The sequence below is a fragment of the Penicillium expansum genome (genome assembly GCF_000769745.1).
Source record: "Penicillium expansum strain MD-8 chromosome Unknown contig22, whole genome shotgun sequence".
NCBI classification, from domain to species: Eukaryota; Fungi; Ascomycota; class Eurotiomycetes; order Eurotiales; family Aspergillaceae; genus Penicillium; species Penicillium expansum.
The window spans coordinates 84335-98907 of record NW_015971435.1 but is presented as its reverse complement, the minus strand read 5'-3'; the positions used below and the strand labels follow the sequence as shown (position 1 = coordinate 98907).

The 14573-nt window shown below is 49.4% G+C and overlaps 4 protein-coding genes across 4 annotated transcripts; all 4 read left to right on the top strand.

Annotated features, from left to right (window-relative positions):
• Positions 1 to 1948: 1948 nt before the first annotated feature.
• PEX2_008030 (SAPS family protein) lies at positions 1949 to 5757 on the top strand (the record flags this gene model as incomplete). The annotated part of the gene is made up of 3 exons (XM_016738080.1): positions 1949 to 3970; positions 4021 to 4695; positions 5077 to 5757. 3 exons carry the CDS (start codon positions 1949 to 1951, stop codon positions 5755 to 5757), a joined length of 3378 nt encoding a protein of 1125 aa, XP_016594606.1.
• A 581-nt stretch (positions 5758 to 6338) lies between these two features.
• On the top strand, positions 6339 to 8612 carry PEX2_008020 (SET domain protein; the record flags this gene model as incomplete). The annotated part of the gene is made up of 4 exons (XM_016738079.1): positions 6339 to 6355; positions 6436 to 6984; positions 7059 to 7318; positions 7399 to 8612. The coding sequence occupies 4 exons, from the start codon at positions 6339 to 6341 to the stop codon at positions 8610 to 8612; spliced, it is 2040 nt and encodes a 679-aa protein (XP_016594605.1).
• A 401-nt stretch (positions 8613 to 9013) lies between these two features.
• Positions 9014 to 10631, top strand: PEX2_008010 (NADH-quinone oxidoreductase subunit NuoF; the record flags this gene model as incomplete). Its single annotated transcript, XM_016738078.1, has 3 exons — positions 9014 to 9271; positions 9330 to 9401; positions 9474 to 10631. The coding sequence occupies 3 exons, from the start codon at positions 9014 to 9016 to the stop codon at positions 10629 to 10631; spliced, it is 1488 nt and encodes a 495-aa protein (XP_016594604.1).
• A 1254-nt stretch (positions 10632 to 11885) lies between these two features.
• PEX2_008000 (putative MFS transporter) lies at positions 11886 to 13811 on the top strand (the record flags this gene model as incomplete). Its single annotated transcript, XM_016738077.1, has 2 exons — positions 11886 to 13069; positions 13136 to 13811. The coding sequence occupies 2 exons, from the start codon at positions 11886 to 11888 to the stop codon at positions 13809 to 13811; spliced, it is 1860 nt and encodes a 619-aa protein (XP_016594603.1).
• Between the last annotated feature and the right edge of the window lie 762 nt (positions 13812 to 14573).

The following is a 14573-nucleotide window of genomic DNA, read 5'->3' as shown; positions in this document are numbered from 1 at the left end:
AGAAAAAAAGACGAGAGGATTATCAATGTACTTATCTTACAGCAATACTTGACCAATTTATCTTCTCCATCTAAAGCCTTTATAGAATATTGAAGGGATCATCGTGATTCTATGGACGTAACGGAACAAACAGAATGTTAAAAGTATGATACTTGCAAACATATAGAGGACCAACTAAGAATCGCGGTTAGATTCTCACAGAAAACGCAAAACACCCGAAGAAGTGAGTTCCTAGTATTCCCCTCAGTTTAGTTACTACTAAGATACGTCTCCACCGAAAGGTTTTTCAAATGCCATATGCAAGATTGCGAGAAACGCTGGATGATTGGTCCACGGTACCATACTAAGCTCTAATATTATCGTGAGTGCACGCTGTATCCGACCTGGAATGTATCATATGCCCGTCTGGAAATCGACAGCTCAGATGCGGTAAAATTTCTCCAATCGTTGGGTTACTTTGGTAACCTTGGTAGGAGCTTCTCTATGCTGGATTTACCGAAGGATCACCCGACTGGCTTCGTGGACTGATTGCAGATGAAGGGTCATTCCAGGCAGTGGTGAAAATCTTGATTGAATAAGACAGACCGATTATGATTTGAATCTTAGACCATGCATAGCTGTGCACATGAATATAATTTAGCCACAGTCTATAAGAATGTTGATATGGATTGCGCTGATGTGACTATTAGTAGGGTTGATGCGAGTTCCTAGAACTATAAACGAGCAACGTCATATCATGCCTGAGGCCATAATATGCACGTGATGTAAAGTAGATTCAAAGTTTCGGTTCACATGGTTTTTATACATACCAAATTTAGTGTGTTTCACCTTAGTGGGGAGGTGTTTGCTACGGGATTTTACGAAAGTTATCGTTGCCAGATGATGTACATACTATTCGCTGATCTAGATCCTTGTATTCACTGTGGCAGTTAAGTTGGGCTACGACGTGGGACAGAACACTGAATGTACTCGATACTTTCTGTAACACACAAATCTGGCGGGGAAGGCTTGTACCCAGTACCCACCATCATTTTTATGCAGCTGACCCCATGATGAGATGAGATGGAAATTTAAATTAGGCATCGATAAGTAAGATTAGAAAAAAAAAGAACATAATAAATATATAATTTCCATCAAAGTCAGATATATTCAGGGATCTTGTAGTTCATTCTTATCTGGAGGTTTTTATCCCCGCGGTGATTACATACGTGTTTCCGCCCCTGCTTCTACAGGGCTCGTGGGCCATCAGGGATCGGTAATCGATCAGCACAGCTTCCTCCGAAGCGGAACCTCTCTTTCTTCTCCCTTCAACTGCTTCCTTGATGGACAGGTGTTGAGTCACCATTCCCGTCTATCTCTCTCTCTGTGTGTGTGTGTGCCCAGAGTCTGCTCATTTTGACTCTCCAACTCCACTCCCCATTTCTTCATCTTCCCCTCTCCAAACCCACAGGGAGGTTCAGATTTCTCTATTTCTTCGTCATTCCCTCGAGATTGAAGGTACGCTCTATCAAAAGGGCTCTGTCTCCTAGTTCAACAGCTCCTATAAACCCCCTGGACTAGACCCTCCAACTCCGTCCGTCGCACCCACTCGGTGAAGGCGGATGGGTACACATCATCGGGACTGCTGGTGATGCAAGTGTGAACCCGATTGCTAATATATTCTCTATCCATACAGCGCTAGATCGCTTCAATTTTCAATCGATTAATTCTCTAACTCCAGTCATTTATCGGCCGTGACAGTCGAGCGTACCCCACTCAACCTGCGCGACCTGGTCTCTGTGTGTGGACACCACGCTTGGCTTGCCGGTGTATCGGGCTGTCGCGCAACCTCCTGGGAACCCGATCTTTCGACCAACCCTTGTACCATAGACTGCTCCGTTACGACATCTCGGAGACGAACGAAACGAATCCATTTTATGAATCATTTCCCTCGGCTATATACTCCATCATGTTTTGGCGCTTTGGGGGATATGCGAATATCTCCACCATCGATACCCTGCTCGACAAACCCGATGTCACCCTCGAGGAGCTCTTAGACGAGCCTGAAATCATTCAAGAACTGAAACAGCTTAATACGAAACTCATTGAATACCTGCGCGAGGATCATGTCTTGAAACGGCTTATGGACTATGTCACTGCACCGAGCTTGGTGAATGATGAAGAAGAGAAAGATGAAGATGATGCAAAAGACGCTTCAGAGAAGGACAAGGATGCTGCCACTTCCGCGGAGCAGACGGACACAGACGAGGAGAAGGAAAGGGATCCGCTGAGGGATATCCTTGACCCGGAGGACCTAGACAAAGTTGAGAAGAATCGTCTAAAGCATGCCTATATCGCTTGTGAGATTCTCTCATCAGAGACCTGGTCCATCCTCGAATCTATGATGGCCAACCCTTCATACTTGCAAGACTTTTGGGGCTTCCTGCGACGATCCCCACCTCTTGATTCATTGCAGGCAAGCTACTTCACGAAAGTAAACGAGACTTTACTCGATAAAAAGACCGAGGAGATGCTGGAGTTCCTCAAAACTCTCGATGGAATTGTCCCGGCATTGTTGCAGCATGTTGATAACCCGATGGTCATGGATCTTCTGCTGAAAATTATCAGCCTCGAGAAGGCGGAGGGTGGCCAGGGTACCGTCGACTGGCTCAAATCCCAGAATTTGATTCCCAACCTTCTGTGTTTCTTGTCGCATGATCGTCCGGCATCCGTTCAAACCTCGGCAGGTGACTTCCTGAAAGCGATCATCACTATATCTGCAAACGCAAGCCCGAACGACCAGTCATGTATCGGTCCTAACAGCTTGACACGTCAGCTTGTCTCGACCCAATGCGTACAGCAGCTCATCGATGCTATGCTCAAGGGCGGCAATCCCTTGACTGTGGGCGTGGGTATTGTCATTGAGGTAATTCGTAAGAACAATTCCGACTATGATCCGGAGTCCCTTGGTGGACCCGATACAATGCTCACCACTTACGACCCAATTTACCTTGGAACATTGCTCCGTCTCTTCGCCAAACATATTCCCCAGTTCATGGCTCTCATTCAAAGTTCCCAGCACACTATCCATGATGGAAATAAGCTCAAGACTGTTGAGCGAGGAAAGTTGAATTCTGCATGGGGTGGGCAAATTGAGCCGCTTGGGTTCGACCGATTCAAGACGTGTGAATTGATGGCAGAGCTCCTTCATTGCAGTAATATGGGTCTTCTAAACGAACCAGGCAGTGATGAGTACGTCAAGCAGAGAGACGAGGAGCGTGAGCGGTTGATTCGTGAAGGAGTTTTCGATCCACACCAAGACGAGCATTCCGGGGTTGATTGTAATGATACTACGGCTGATTTCGCAAACGATTCAGCCTTCGATTCTGGATCACCAGAAGATATCAAGATTACAGAGGTGCCACACGCGGGCGAAGAAGAAGGGTTTGAGGATGTTGGTGCATCTGGTGTTCTAGTGGGCGCAAAATCTGGTGCCGACACAACGACTGCAAACTCGCAGCCAACAGAGACAGTCAGCGAAACTACCCCACCGGAGACCACAGCACCAGAGCCGGCGTCTTCTGAAGAAACCACAAATCCATCTGAGAGCTCTACCAAACCCATTGATCCCTCGTCACCTACTATTGGTCTCCCTGATCAAGTTGACGGCATGCATCTTGAAAATGAACCACAAGGCGAGCAGCCAAAGCCTGGAAAGGACAGCCAGGAGCCCGTGGCTTCTGTCTCTCAAGATGTTCCAGCTCCTCTCTTCTCGACAGAACAAGCATCGGAATCAAACCCGACCCCTGCTGATCAATCGGAAGAAGCATCTAGTCTTACTGCACACGTCGAGGAAACAAGCATTTTGAACGACGGAGGCGATGAGGATTCAGCCGAACAATACATCCAACTCGACACTGACGGACGACCCGTCGTCGGTGATTACTTGAAAATTCAGTTTGTGGAAAACAAAGTGGTCCCAACGATCTTGGTAAGTATTTCTTTTGGAAAAATTTGAACACCTATGCTGACCATTGATAGGGCTTCTTCTTCCGCTTCCCATGGAACAACTTCCTTCACAATGTTGTTTACGATGTAATTCAACAAGTTTTCAATGGGCCCATGGAGCGTGGCTACAACCGGGCACTCGCTGTCAATGTATTTGACACCGGACGCATCACCACTGCCATTGTTGAAGGACAGAAGCGCAGCGACGAGACCCAGCGGACGAAGCAAATTCGTCTCGGATACATGGGACACCTTACTCTTGTTGCGGAGGAAGTTGTTAAATTCAGCGAGCGCCACCCGCCGGAGTTGCTTTCACGGTCCGTTATGGAGAGCGTGTTGAATCCCGACTGGATTGAGTATGTCGAACAGACTTTGTCAGAGACTCGCGAACGAGACAATGCTATTCTCGGCGGCGTTCGTCCTGATATGTCGGTTGGGTCTCGCCAGACTAGCCTTAACAATACCAACTCTGGTCAAGGGTTCTCTAACTCCAATGCTCTGGCGGATGCAGGATTGAATGGAGGAATCGGTGGCTCAACCTTCCAGAGCTTCGACCTCGCCCAAGGAAGTGCTTCCGGTGGAGCATTTGGTGGAGGTGGCACCTCCCTTTTGAGTGGTTTCGCCAGCTCAAGCGATGACGAGGACGAAGAAATGGAGGATCCGGACGACAGAGACTCTGCAAACACCGATCAAAATGACACTGATAATGTGGGTGACCTCTTCCGGATTGACATAATGACGCACGATTCTTAATTGGCTCCGTGCATCCCCTGTTACCTCCCCCCTTCTCAATTCTCCTTTTCTCTTCGTGGTTTTTGATCTTAATATCCCCCCATGCATCAAAGGCTACAGCAAGAGGTCATCCACCTCCTGCGGAGGTCTCGAATCTCCATCTGCCTATTTGTTTTACATTGTCCCCTCATGTCTTGTGTCATACCTGTTGGCTGATGTTCACTGCCAATGACACTTTGAAAATCCCAGCTCAGTCATTTTTGTTTTGAACTGGGTTTCTTGTGCACTTTTTTCTTTCCTTTCACAGCCCATGAGCTGTCAAATATGTTAATCTTTACTAACATGACTTTCTAATAGGTGTTGACAACTTCAGCCAGTCAACCCATTCCCATCTTACCCCCGCCGCCTGCTCCATTGAGTCTCGGCCCATCCCGGGCACGCCGTCAATTAGCCGCGCGCCTTGCTGCTCAAAAGCAACAACCATCAGAAAATGAAGAGGGCGACGGAGAAGACAGAGGAGCCGAAGGAAGTGGGGATCGAGAGTCAGACTGGCCGAGCAACCCATTCGTAATTGCAGGGATCGATGATGATGCGGAGGGAGGCGGCTCCGCGTTCCCTAATAGTGACTTTGGTTCAGCCAATGCCAAACACTCACCTACCTTCCCAGAATCGGGATTCAGCCCTCCAGACTCACTGTCGACTAACTCATCTGAAGATGAAGGGGATGGCCACGCAGAATCCGTGAGGCGCCAGGTTCGTGTTCCCCTCGAAGTCGAGGATGACGACGATGATGAGATGGGTGAGATGGTCGGACCAAGTGGCATTGGCATGATGGACTCCGACGATGAGGATGAGGCTATCATAAATGAATCTCTTGGTTACTCCAACCTCTCGGGACCCGGTCGATACAACAGCTTCCGCCGATCACGGGCTGTGAGCTCCCATTATGAAGATGAGCAAAACGACAGCAGTGATGGCGAGGATGACGGATTGGTGGAGATTGTGGTCCCTGGCCGTAAGTCATCAACCTCGAACTAAGCTTGGACTCTTTGCATTTGATTGCGTGGCCATGACGGTACATCCCGCCGGGAGAAACGGTGGGAGTTTTTACGTCGCCGTCGTGGCATGGCGTTTGTATATACACTTTCCATCGATGGGGTAGCCATGGGGTTCTGCATTCATGATCCTCAAGTTCTGCATGGAGAGGGTTCTGATCTAATGTTCTATTTGTGTCCTTGCATGTATCGCATGCTACCTTACCTGGGAGCGGCTTACGAGTCCGTGGCTTTTGATTGTTGGCATTTGCCTGTGTACGATAGTTGAAGTCTGGAGAAGCGAATTGAATTGATTTAGTTTGAGCAATTAATAGTACAGCCCCGTAGATTAGCTTGAAAGTGTACATATTTCATAGATCATTCTTACAAGATGCGTAAATAAGAGCGTTGAATCTCACAGACTCGCAGAAAAAAGCGGGCCCCCACCATCCCGCATCAATTCTTCCCTCAGGACTTTGACCGATCCAACTAAGTCCGTTCATTCTTGGGTAACAGTGTCAGTGGCAAACAGTCGCACTGTGCGAAAAATAAAGATTATTCGAACAAAATCCACCTGCTTGAAAAATGGCAGCTTCCTCGGAGTAAGTGCAGTCCGGGGATACGTCATTCCTAGGGTATTGCAAACCAAGAATATCAAACATATCTAACACAAACCAAACAGACAAGTTGATCCAAGCCTAAAAGGCCACACAGATCTAGTGAACTGGTTCATCCAGCATGGTGGGACGATCGAGAAGAGCGTGCGCATCGCACAAGATGCCTCGCGCGGCGTGCACTTGCAAGTGAAAGCGGATTGGCCAGAAGCCATCCCGAAAGAGACACGGGTGATCAACACTCCAATTGAGGTGTCAATGTCCTGGTACAATGCAATTGGCTACGAGTCACCACGGGGCTCATTCCCTAAACACGGCGTTGACCTCCCGCGGACATGGATCGACGGGGTCGGGCCGGAGGAGACTTTTGCCTTCTTCCTCATGGGCCAGTATTTACGGGGTACTGAGGGGTTCTGGTATCCGTACATTCGTACCCTACCTCAGCCGGGCCAATTGACCACCCCTTTGTTCTTTGGTGAGGAGGATGTAGATTGGATTCAGGGTACTGGGATTCCCGAGGCTGCTGTTGAGAGGATTAAAATATGGGAGGAGAAGTATGATTCGGGCTATCTTCAGCTGGGTGCAATTGGATTCCCAGATTGTGAGCAGTATACGTGGTGAGTATGGGATACTGCTATTACCTGTCCTTTATATTCAGCCCGAGGAAACCTTATGCTAATTTAGTATGCAGGGAGCTGTATCTCTGGGCTTCAACTATCATTACCTCCCGAGCATTCTCGTCAAAGGTCCTATCTGGGGCTGTCCAGCCTGATGATCTCCCAGAAGATGGAGTCTCGGCGCTGCTTCCACTCATTGACCTTCCAAACCATCGACCAATGGCGAAGGTTGAGTGGCGCGCGGGTGATAAGGATATTGGTCTTCTTGTGCTTGAAGATCACTCAGCAGGCCAAGAAATTTCCAACAATTATGGGCCTCGTAATAATGAACAATGTATGTATCGCATTTTCCATGGCGGTGGCATTCATGCTTCTTAAACATTTGAATCGTCACAGAGACTGACTATAACATAGTGTTGATAAACTATGGATTCTGCATTGCTGGAAACCCAACTGATTATCGAATTGTTCACCTGGGTGTCAAGCCCGACAGCCCGCTCGGCGAAGCCAAGGCTCGGCAGCTAGAACTGTTCCCTCAGGTTGCCAAGAACATTGAGGACCACTATTACATCTTCAATCCCTTTTATCCACTACTGGCCCCCGAAACAACAATGGAGCACTCGATCTTCTCGCCGGCATTGTTCAACGCATTGACCGTCATGGAATCAAACACACGCGAGCGCAAAATGCTCGAAATCACCGAAGACTGTATTCGAATCCCCCCAGGATATGGAAACAGCCATAGTATCTATGCTGCTCTCGCTCAGATTAGCTTTGAGCTGATGGCTCATGCCACAAACCTGAAAGCCAGTGCGGAGCATCTGCCTTTGCAGCCAACCACCCTGAACCAGACTCACTCCCAGATCTACCGTAATGGGCTCATAACATTAGATCAGGCTGCATTGGTTATCGCTACCTGGACTATCGCACGCGGTAGGGAACACAAGCGTGGTGAAAGTTGGGAAGATACCAAGGTCCTCCTGCATGAACTAATGGCACGTGTCCCGGCCGGTCTTCTTTCGGACGATGTCATGTCCCGAATCCGAGTTCGTATCCTGGAGCGTCCATCACTCATCACTAAGAATGGTGAGCTGTTCAGGTTAGGCGAGCTTTTCAGCCTTCTCCCGGCTGAAATGCAGGAGCCAGCTCAGACATGCTTCCAGCATGCCCTCGGAGTGGCGAGCCAAGCCGTCCCGAGTATATCCACCGATCCACAGACCATGTTTGCAACTGTTATTTGCTTGCTAGTTGCAACATATAATTCACCAGAGGCACGGTCAAGATTGTCGTCGCGTCTCAACCAATGGTTTACTTTCCTGTTTGAGCAATACCCTCCACCTTCTGACACTTCCAGATCCATTGAAATTGGCGGGGAGGAAGGCAGTGAAACTCTTCGTCAATTCCAAGAATATACTTCGACGGAACGACCAATGTTATGGGCATCTGGTGATGGAGTTAATTGGCTTACCGAGGCTAGTGGGTGGTTGGACCCAGATTGGCTTCAATGGGCATGGACAGTGGCAGGCTCGGAAATGGTGATGATTCCTCTTGACCCATTTGAGATCCTCAAAATGGAGGGATCTTTGTCTATGCTGAAGCAGGCTTGCTTCTATGTACCGCAAGAGTAAGTTTATAAATGAAGAGTTGTTTACAGTTTAGTTTGCCTGCTTTTATCCGGTCTTATCCCTCCTGACTTGGAGATGAAATCACATAAGAAAAAAAATATAGGAATAACCGGAGCATGTACCTAAAAGAGAAATTTGAAGACATGCCAGAGAAAGAGGCTACTTAAAGCGGCCGTGTCTTTATGTATACAGGTCACGTGGTGTAACATACTTGAGGTCGTCATGACCAAATCTGGAATACTTACTCAGCAGCATAATCACGTGAAGTGCTACCACCCAATCATATCGAGCCCAAAGGCGGATCATTCAGCAAGCGCAGGAATTGCCGTGAGCTCCACGACTCCCTTCCCTCCTTCTCCACGACCCTTTGACCCTCACCACGCATTGTCACCCCCGCCGTCATCATGATATCCAGAGCGGCGGCTCCCTCCACCTCCTCCCTTTCCCACCTCTCGACCCGCTCCCTCCGCGCCCAGGGGGCGGCCGCCCGCTCCTTCGCATCTGTGTCGGAGGCGCCTCCCGTGAAGCACTATGGCGGACTTAAGGACCAAGATCGGATCTTCACCAACCTTTACGGACACCATGGAGCGGACTTGAAGTCATCAATGAAATATGGTGACTGGTACCGGACCAAGGATATGATTTTGAAGGGTGATGATTGGGTGGGTTGTCGCACAATTGACGGGCTGGGGAATTACCAATTGCTAATGCTATGAACAGCTCATCTCCGAGATCAAGGCATCTGGCCTCCGTGGCCGTGGTGGTGCTGGTTTCCCTTCAGGATTGAAATACGTAAGTGGCCTACACGCAATTCAGACGAAGACGAGTGTTTTGGGATACCCGGGCTGACCCGCTACTCGACAGTCGTTCATGAACTTCAAGGATTGGGACAAGGATCCTCGCCCCCGTTATCTGGTTGTCAATGCAGATGAGGGTGAGCCTGGTACTTGCAAGGACCGAGAGATCATGCGCAAGGACCCCCAGAAGCTGATCGAGGGTTGCTTGGTGGTGGGTCGTGCTATGAACGCCAACGCCGCCTACATCTACATCCGTGGCGAGTTCTACCACGAAGCTACTGTTCTCCAGCGTGCTATCAACGAGGCCTACGAGGCTGGTCTGATCGGCAAGAACGCCTGCGGTACCGGATACGACTTCGACGTGTACATTCACCGAGGAATGGGCGCCTACATTTGTGGTGAGGAGACCTCGCTCATTGAGTCCATTGAGGGTAAGGCCGGCAAGCCCCGCCTCAAGCCTCCCTTCCCCGCCGCCGTCGGTCTGTTCGGTTGCCCCAGCACAGTCACCAACGTCGAGACCGTTGCCGTGACACCGACCATCATGCGCCGTGGTGCTAACTGGTTCTCTTCCTTCGGTCGTGAGCGTAACGCCGGTACCAAGCTTTTCTGTATCTCCGGTCACGTCAACAACCCCGTCACAGTAGAGGAGGAGATGTCCATCTCGCTGCGCGAGCTGATCGAGAAGCACTGTGGAGGTGTCCGCGGTGGTTGGGACAACCTGCTCGCCGTTATCCCCGGTGGCTCTTCCACTCCCGTCATCCCCAAGTCTGTGGCCGACAACCAGCTCATGGACTTCGACGCCCTCAAGGACTCCCAGACCGGTCTGGGTACAGCTGCCGTCATCGTCATGGACAAGTCCACAGATATCGTCCGCGCCATCTCCCGCCTGTCTACCTTCTACAAGCACGAGTCTTGCGGCCAGTGCACCCCCTGCCGTGAGGGCAGCAAATGGACCATGCAGATGATGCAGCGTATGGAGACCGGAAATGCCCGCGAGCGCGAAATCGACATGCTCCAGGAGCTCACCAAGCAGGTCGAGGGTCACACCATCTGCGCTCTGGGTGAGGCTTTCGCCTGGCCTATCCAGGGTCTGATCCGCCACTTCCGTCCCGAGCTGGAGGCCCGCATCCGCCAGCACGAGAAGGAGCTTGGCGCTGCTCCCTTCGCCGGTGGCTGGCACCCCAACAGCCGTGCTGAGGGCAAGCTGATCTCCCCCGGCATGTAAACGCACCTCCCACATTTCCTTTTTCCATTTACAACCCTTTTTCTCCGTTGGCCCCTCAAAAAGAAGCAGGAACGGGTCGGGGATGATTATCACATCTAGACCTCCCTTATATCTCCCTCTCCCCGGCCGGTAATGTCTTTTGTTTCTTGTTTGTCTGGTCCGGCCGGGCAGGGTGGTGTTTCTCTTTTCTTTACTCTGCTCGATCCCCTCGTGTTCCTCTATCGCGCCTAGGTTTTCCTTTATTGTACAGTCGGTAGCAAATTTGATGCATTTGATGTCTTCATTCGTGCTATGTAGCGTATTCCCCTTTCTCCTTTTCCATCAGGTTAATCCCATGCCCATAACAGACGATTGAATGCAGTAACAGTAAAGTCTGACCGAAACAATTGACGGTAATTTGTCTTGAACGTAGTTGGTGGATGCCTCCATCACGGGTGAGTATTATGTATCCCGTTCACCTATCGTTGTCGTTGTCGTCGTATGAATATCGTTTCTTCGTATGTGGTCAAAAGCCTGTACATGCAGTTCAAATCCCACATGTAATTTATTGAGCAGGCGGGGTTCGAAGTTGTAGCTCATTCAGACAGGCATTGTGGAGATCCGGTGCTCGCCAATCCACAGCACCTTCATGAGCTCTTGGTCGCTATTCTTTTCAACCACATCAGTCGTGTTGTGAATAAACGAGGTAGTTGAAATCTGCAAAGTGCAGATCGATTTTCTGAGCCTGGACGACATGTCGAAGGACCGAGCCAACGGACTGTTGCCGCGCTCATCTCCACAACTTCGATGTCGATGAAGGAAGTATTTGAAATCTGTAAAACGCATATCAAGTGGGCCTTTAGGACTTGTCCCATAGAGTTAGCCCACTGTTTGAATCGGCTATGGGTATGGTGTACAAGGCTGATGTCCACTGTTTCCTCATTCTCGCGCTGTTTTTGTGTAGGCTCAATAGCCTGTCAGCTCCATCTGAGCTTCATCTGTAGCTTCTACATCCCATAGAAAACTAGGCCATTAGCGGACTTTGCCGTTAAGCTCAAGGTGTGTGGTATGTCAGGTTGTGCAAAGTAAAAAGTTGAAGTGCCTGTTGTGCAGACAAGGGAAAGTGCCATTTGCGCCGTTACGGAAAGAGCTATACTTTGCTACTTTGATACTTGGCTACTTCTCTCCTCCTCTCCTTTCCATCTCTCTATCTCTCCATCTCTATATCTCTCTATCCGTTATTCATTGTATTCCACTTGCTATACCTTATTCATCATGGAGCCCCAACAGATTCCAGAAGGAAGTCGTGATGGAAATACCGTGACAGTACCTGGTCCCTTCTATAATGCCCCGGTAGAACACATCATAAGGAGAGTCGACAGTGGATATAGCCCTGGCTTGACTCAAGTCTCCGTTGCTGCCCCACTCATATGGACATCCCCCGGCGGTGCCAACAACGTCCATAATCAGCCCGAAGCTACTGTTGAGGGCTCAAACTCACCGCCAGCTACAGAACCACGCATCGACGCCATGGAAGCAGCACCTAGCGATTCACAGCCATCGTTCTCGGCATTCAAAAAATACGAAAAGTTATTCATCGTGATCATGGTGACTCTTGCTTCGTTCTTCTCCCCTCTTTCCGGTCAGATCTATTACCCTGTCATGCCAACGTTGGTACGGAACTACCACCTCACCCCGGAGCTAATCAACATCACAATCGCAACATATATGATCTTTCAAGGCCTGGCACCGAGCCTCATGGGCACATTCGCCGACACCGGGGGCAGACGTCCAGCGTATATCATTGCATTTGCAGTATACACCGCTGCCAACATTGGACTGGCGTTGCAGAATAGTTTCGCGGCATTGCTTGTCCTCCGCTGTCTTCAGGGTGCAGGGAGCAGTGGCACCGTGGCATTTGGATATGGCGTTACAGCGGACATTGCGACAACAGCCGAACGTGGAAAGTATATCGGGCCCATGGCAGCAGGTGTCATGGTTGCGCCTGCGCTGGGCCCTGTTATCGGTGGCCTTTTGGCGAAATTCCTCGGCTGGCGCAGTGTTTTCTGGTTCCTGGTCATTGTTAGTGGGGGCTATTTGGTGTTCTATGTGCTTGCTATGCCAGAGACGGCGCGCAAGATTGTTGGCAACGGTAGTGCAGTACCAAATGAGTGGTGGCGCAGGTCTGTCATCCAATGGTGGTCGAAGAGGCAGGCCCAGTCAGACGAAGAAGAGCAGATTGGTGCAGAAGGACCCCAAAAACAGTCTCCGCATGCTAAGAGACTCAGGTTCCCGAATCCCCTCAGGTCCTTTGCCATTCTGCTGGAGTGGGATGCCTTGATCATCATCTTGTACGTCGGGATTGTGATGTTCTCGAATATCGCCCTCTTGACAAGCACTCCCAATCTCTTTGGTCCCCTATACGGTTTCAACGAGCTCCAGATTGGTCTCTGTTTCTTGTAAGTCCCCATGTATCCCTCTCTATCTTCCCAACCAGTTGTCTATTATCTAACACAAACTGCCAGGCCCTTCGGAGTAAGCTCTTGCCTCGGCGCAGTCCTATATGGGAAAGTCATTGACTACAACTACAAGCGGACAGCCCAAAAGCTCGGATTCCCAGTAGACCGGAGGAAAGGAGATGACTTGCGTAATTTTCCAATTGAACGTGCTCGCCTACAAACAGTATTCCCAGCAATGGCTATCGGCGTTGCGGCATTCATCCCATACGGCTGGGTCCTGCAACAAAGAGTACACTTAGCTGTCCCGCTGATACTGCAGTTCATCATAGGCTTCTGCTTCGTTGCATCCCTGAACTGCCTCAACACGCTTCTTATCGACCTATTCCCAGACAAGCCCGCCACTGCTGCATCGGCATGCAATTTTGTTCGCTGCTGTCTTGGTGCTGTTGGGGCTGCTGTTATTAGCCAGATGCTGAATGGTATGGGGTGGGGGTGGTGCTTTTTCTTTTTGGGCTTGGTCATGGCTGTTGGGATGGGGTTGCTCTGGGTTGAGAATGTGTATGGGATGGGCTGGAGAGAGAAGAGGTTGCTCAAGATCGAACAGAAGAAGATGGAGAAGGAGGCGAGGGCCGCTGAGATTCAGGTTGAGGGAAAGTCCGATGGCAGAGAACAGGAGGACACTAATGGTCCTGATGCTAATGCTGGTGTCACTGGAGGAGCTAATACTCGCTCAAACCAGTGAAGTTAAAACCGAGAGATGATCGATTTGATATTCTAAGGTGGTAGGCGATGCTTTCTGCATGTTGCTAATGTGGCGAATGAGAAGCCTAAGTCACGGTTGTACGTACTTCTCTATGAATGAATAACCCTTTTCATGTCTTTTAGTAGCCTTGTCTCTCAGATGTCATTTTTTGAGATATCATACCCTTATCGGTACTAGCCATAAGCCATTGGATTGAGTGAAAAATGTGAAATTTCATGCTTCATGCCTAATATGAGCAAAATACAACCTAGATCCAGAGTTGGCCACCAACGACGTATCCTATATTTTACGGCTCACATCAATAAGGGTGGGATATCTCAAAAAGGAGACATGCATCCGAAGAAACATGACAAGACCGCATGGGTAGGCGGTCGACGATTCTTGTAGTTTATATGTACGGAGTAGCATTTCAAGATAACTTCGACTGACATGTCATTATTTACATGTACACCTAACTGTTCAGAGGAAAGTAGATAGGGATCTATATAGAACACTACATTGTAAACATGAGCACATATACCAGGCCACCCTCGAAAGACATTCCAGGATACGAATATAGCAAAACACAACCCAGACTCGTTGTACTTAGGGTTACGGCTAGTGAGCAGAGTCTCAAGTACCACAAACTGTCCATAGATATATTCTCTATTCTGCTACAATGTCTACACTGGAGAAAGAAAAGGACAGAATGAATTGGTTCAAATAGTAGATTTTCAGCAATAGGGTAGAGTACAATACAGG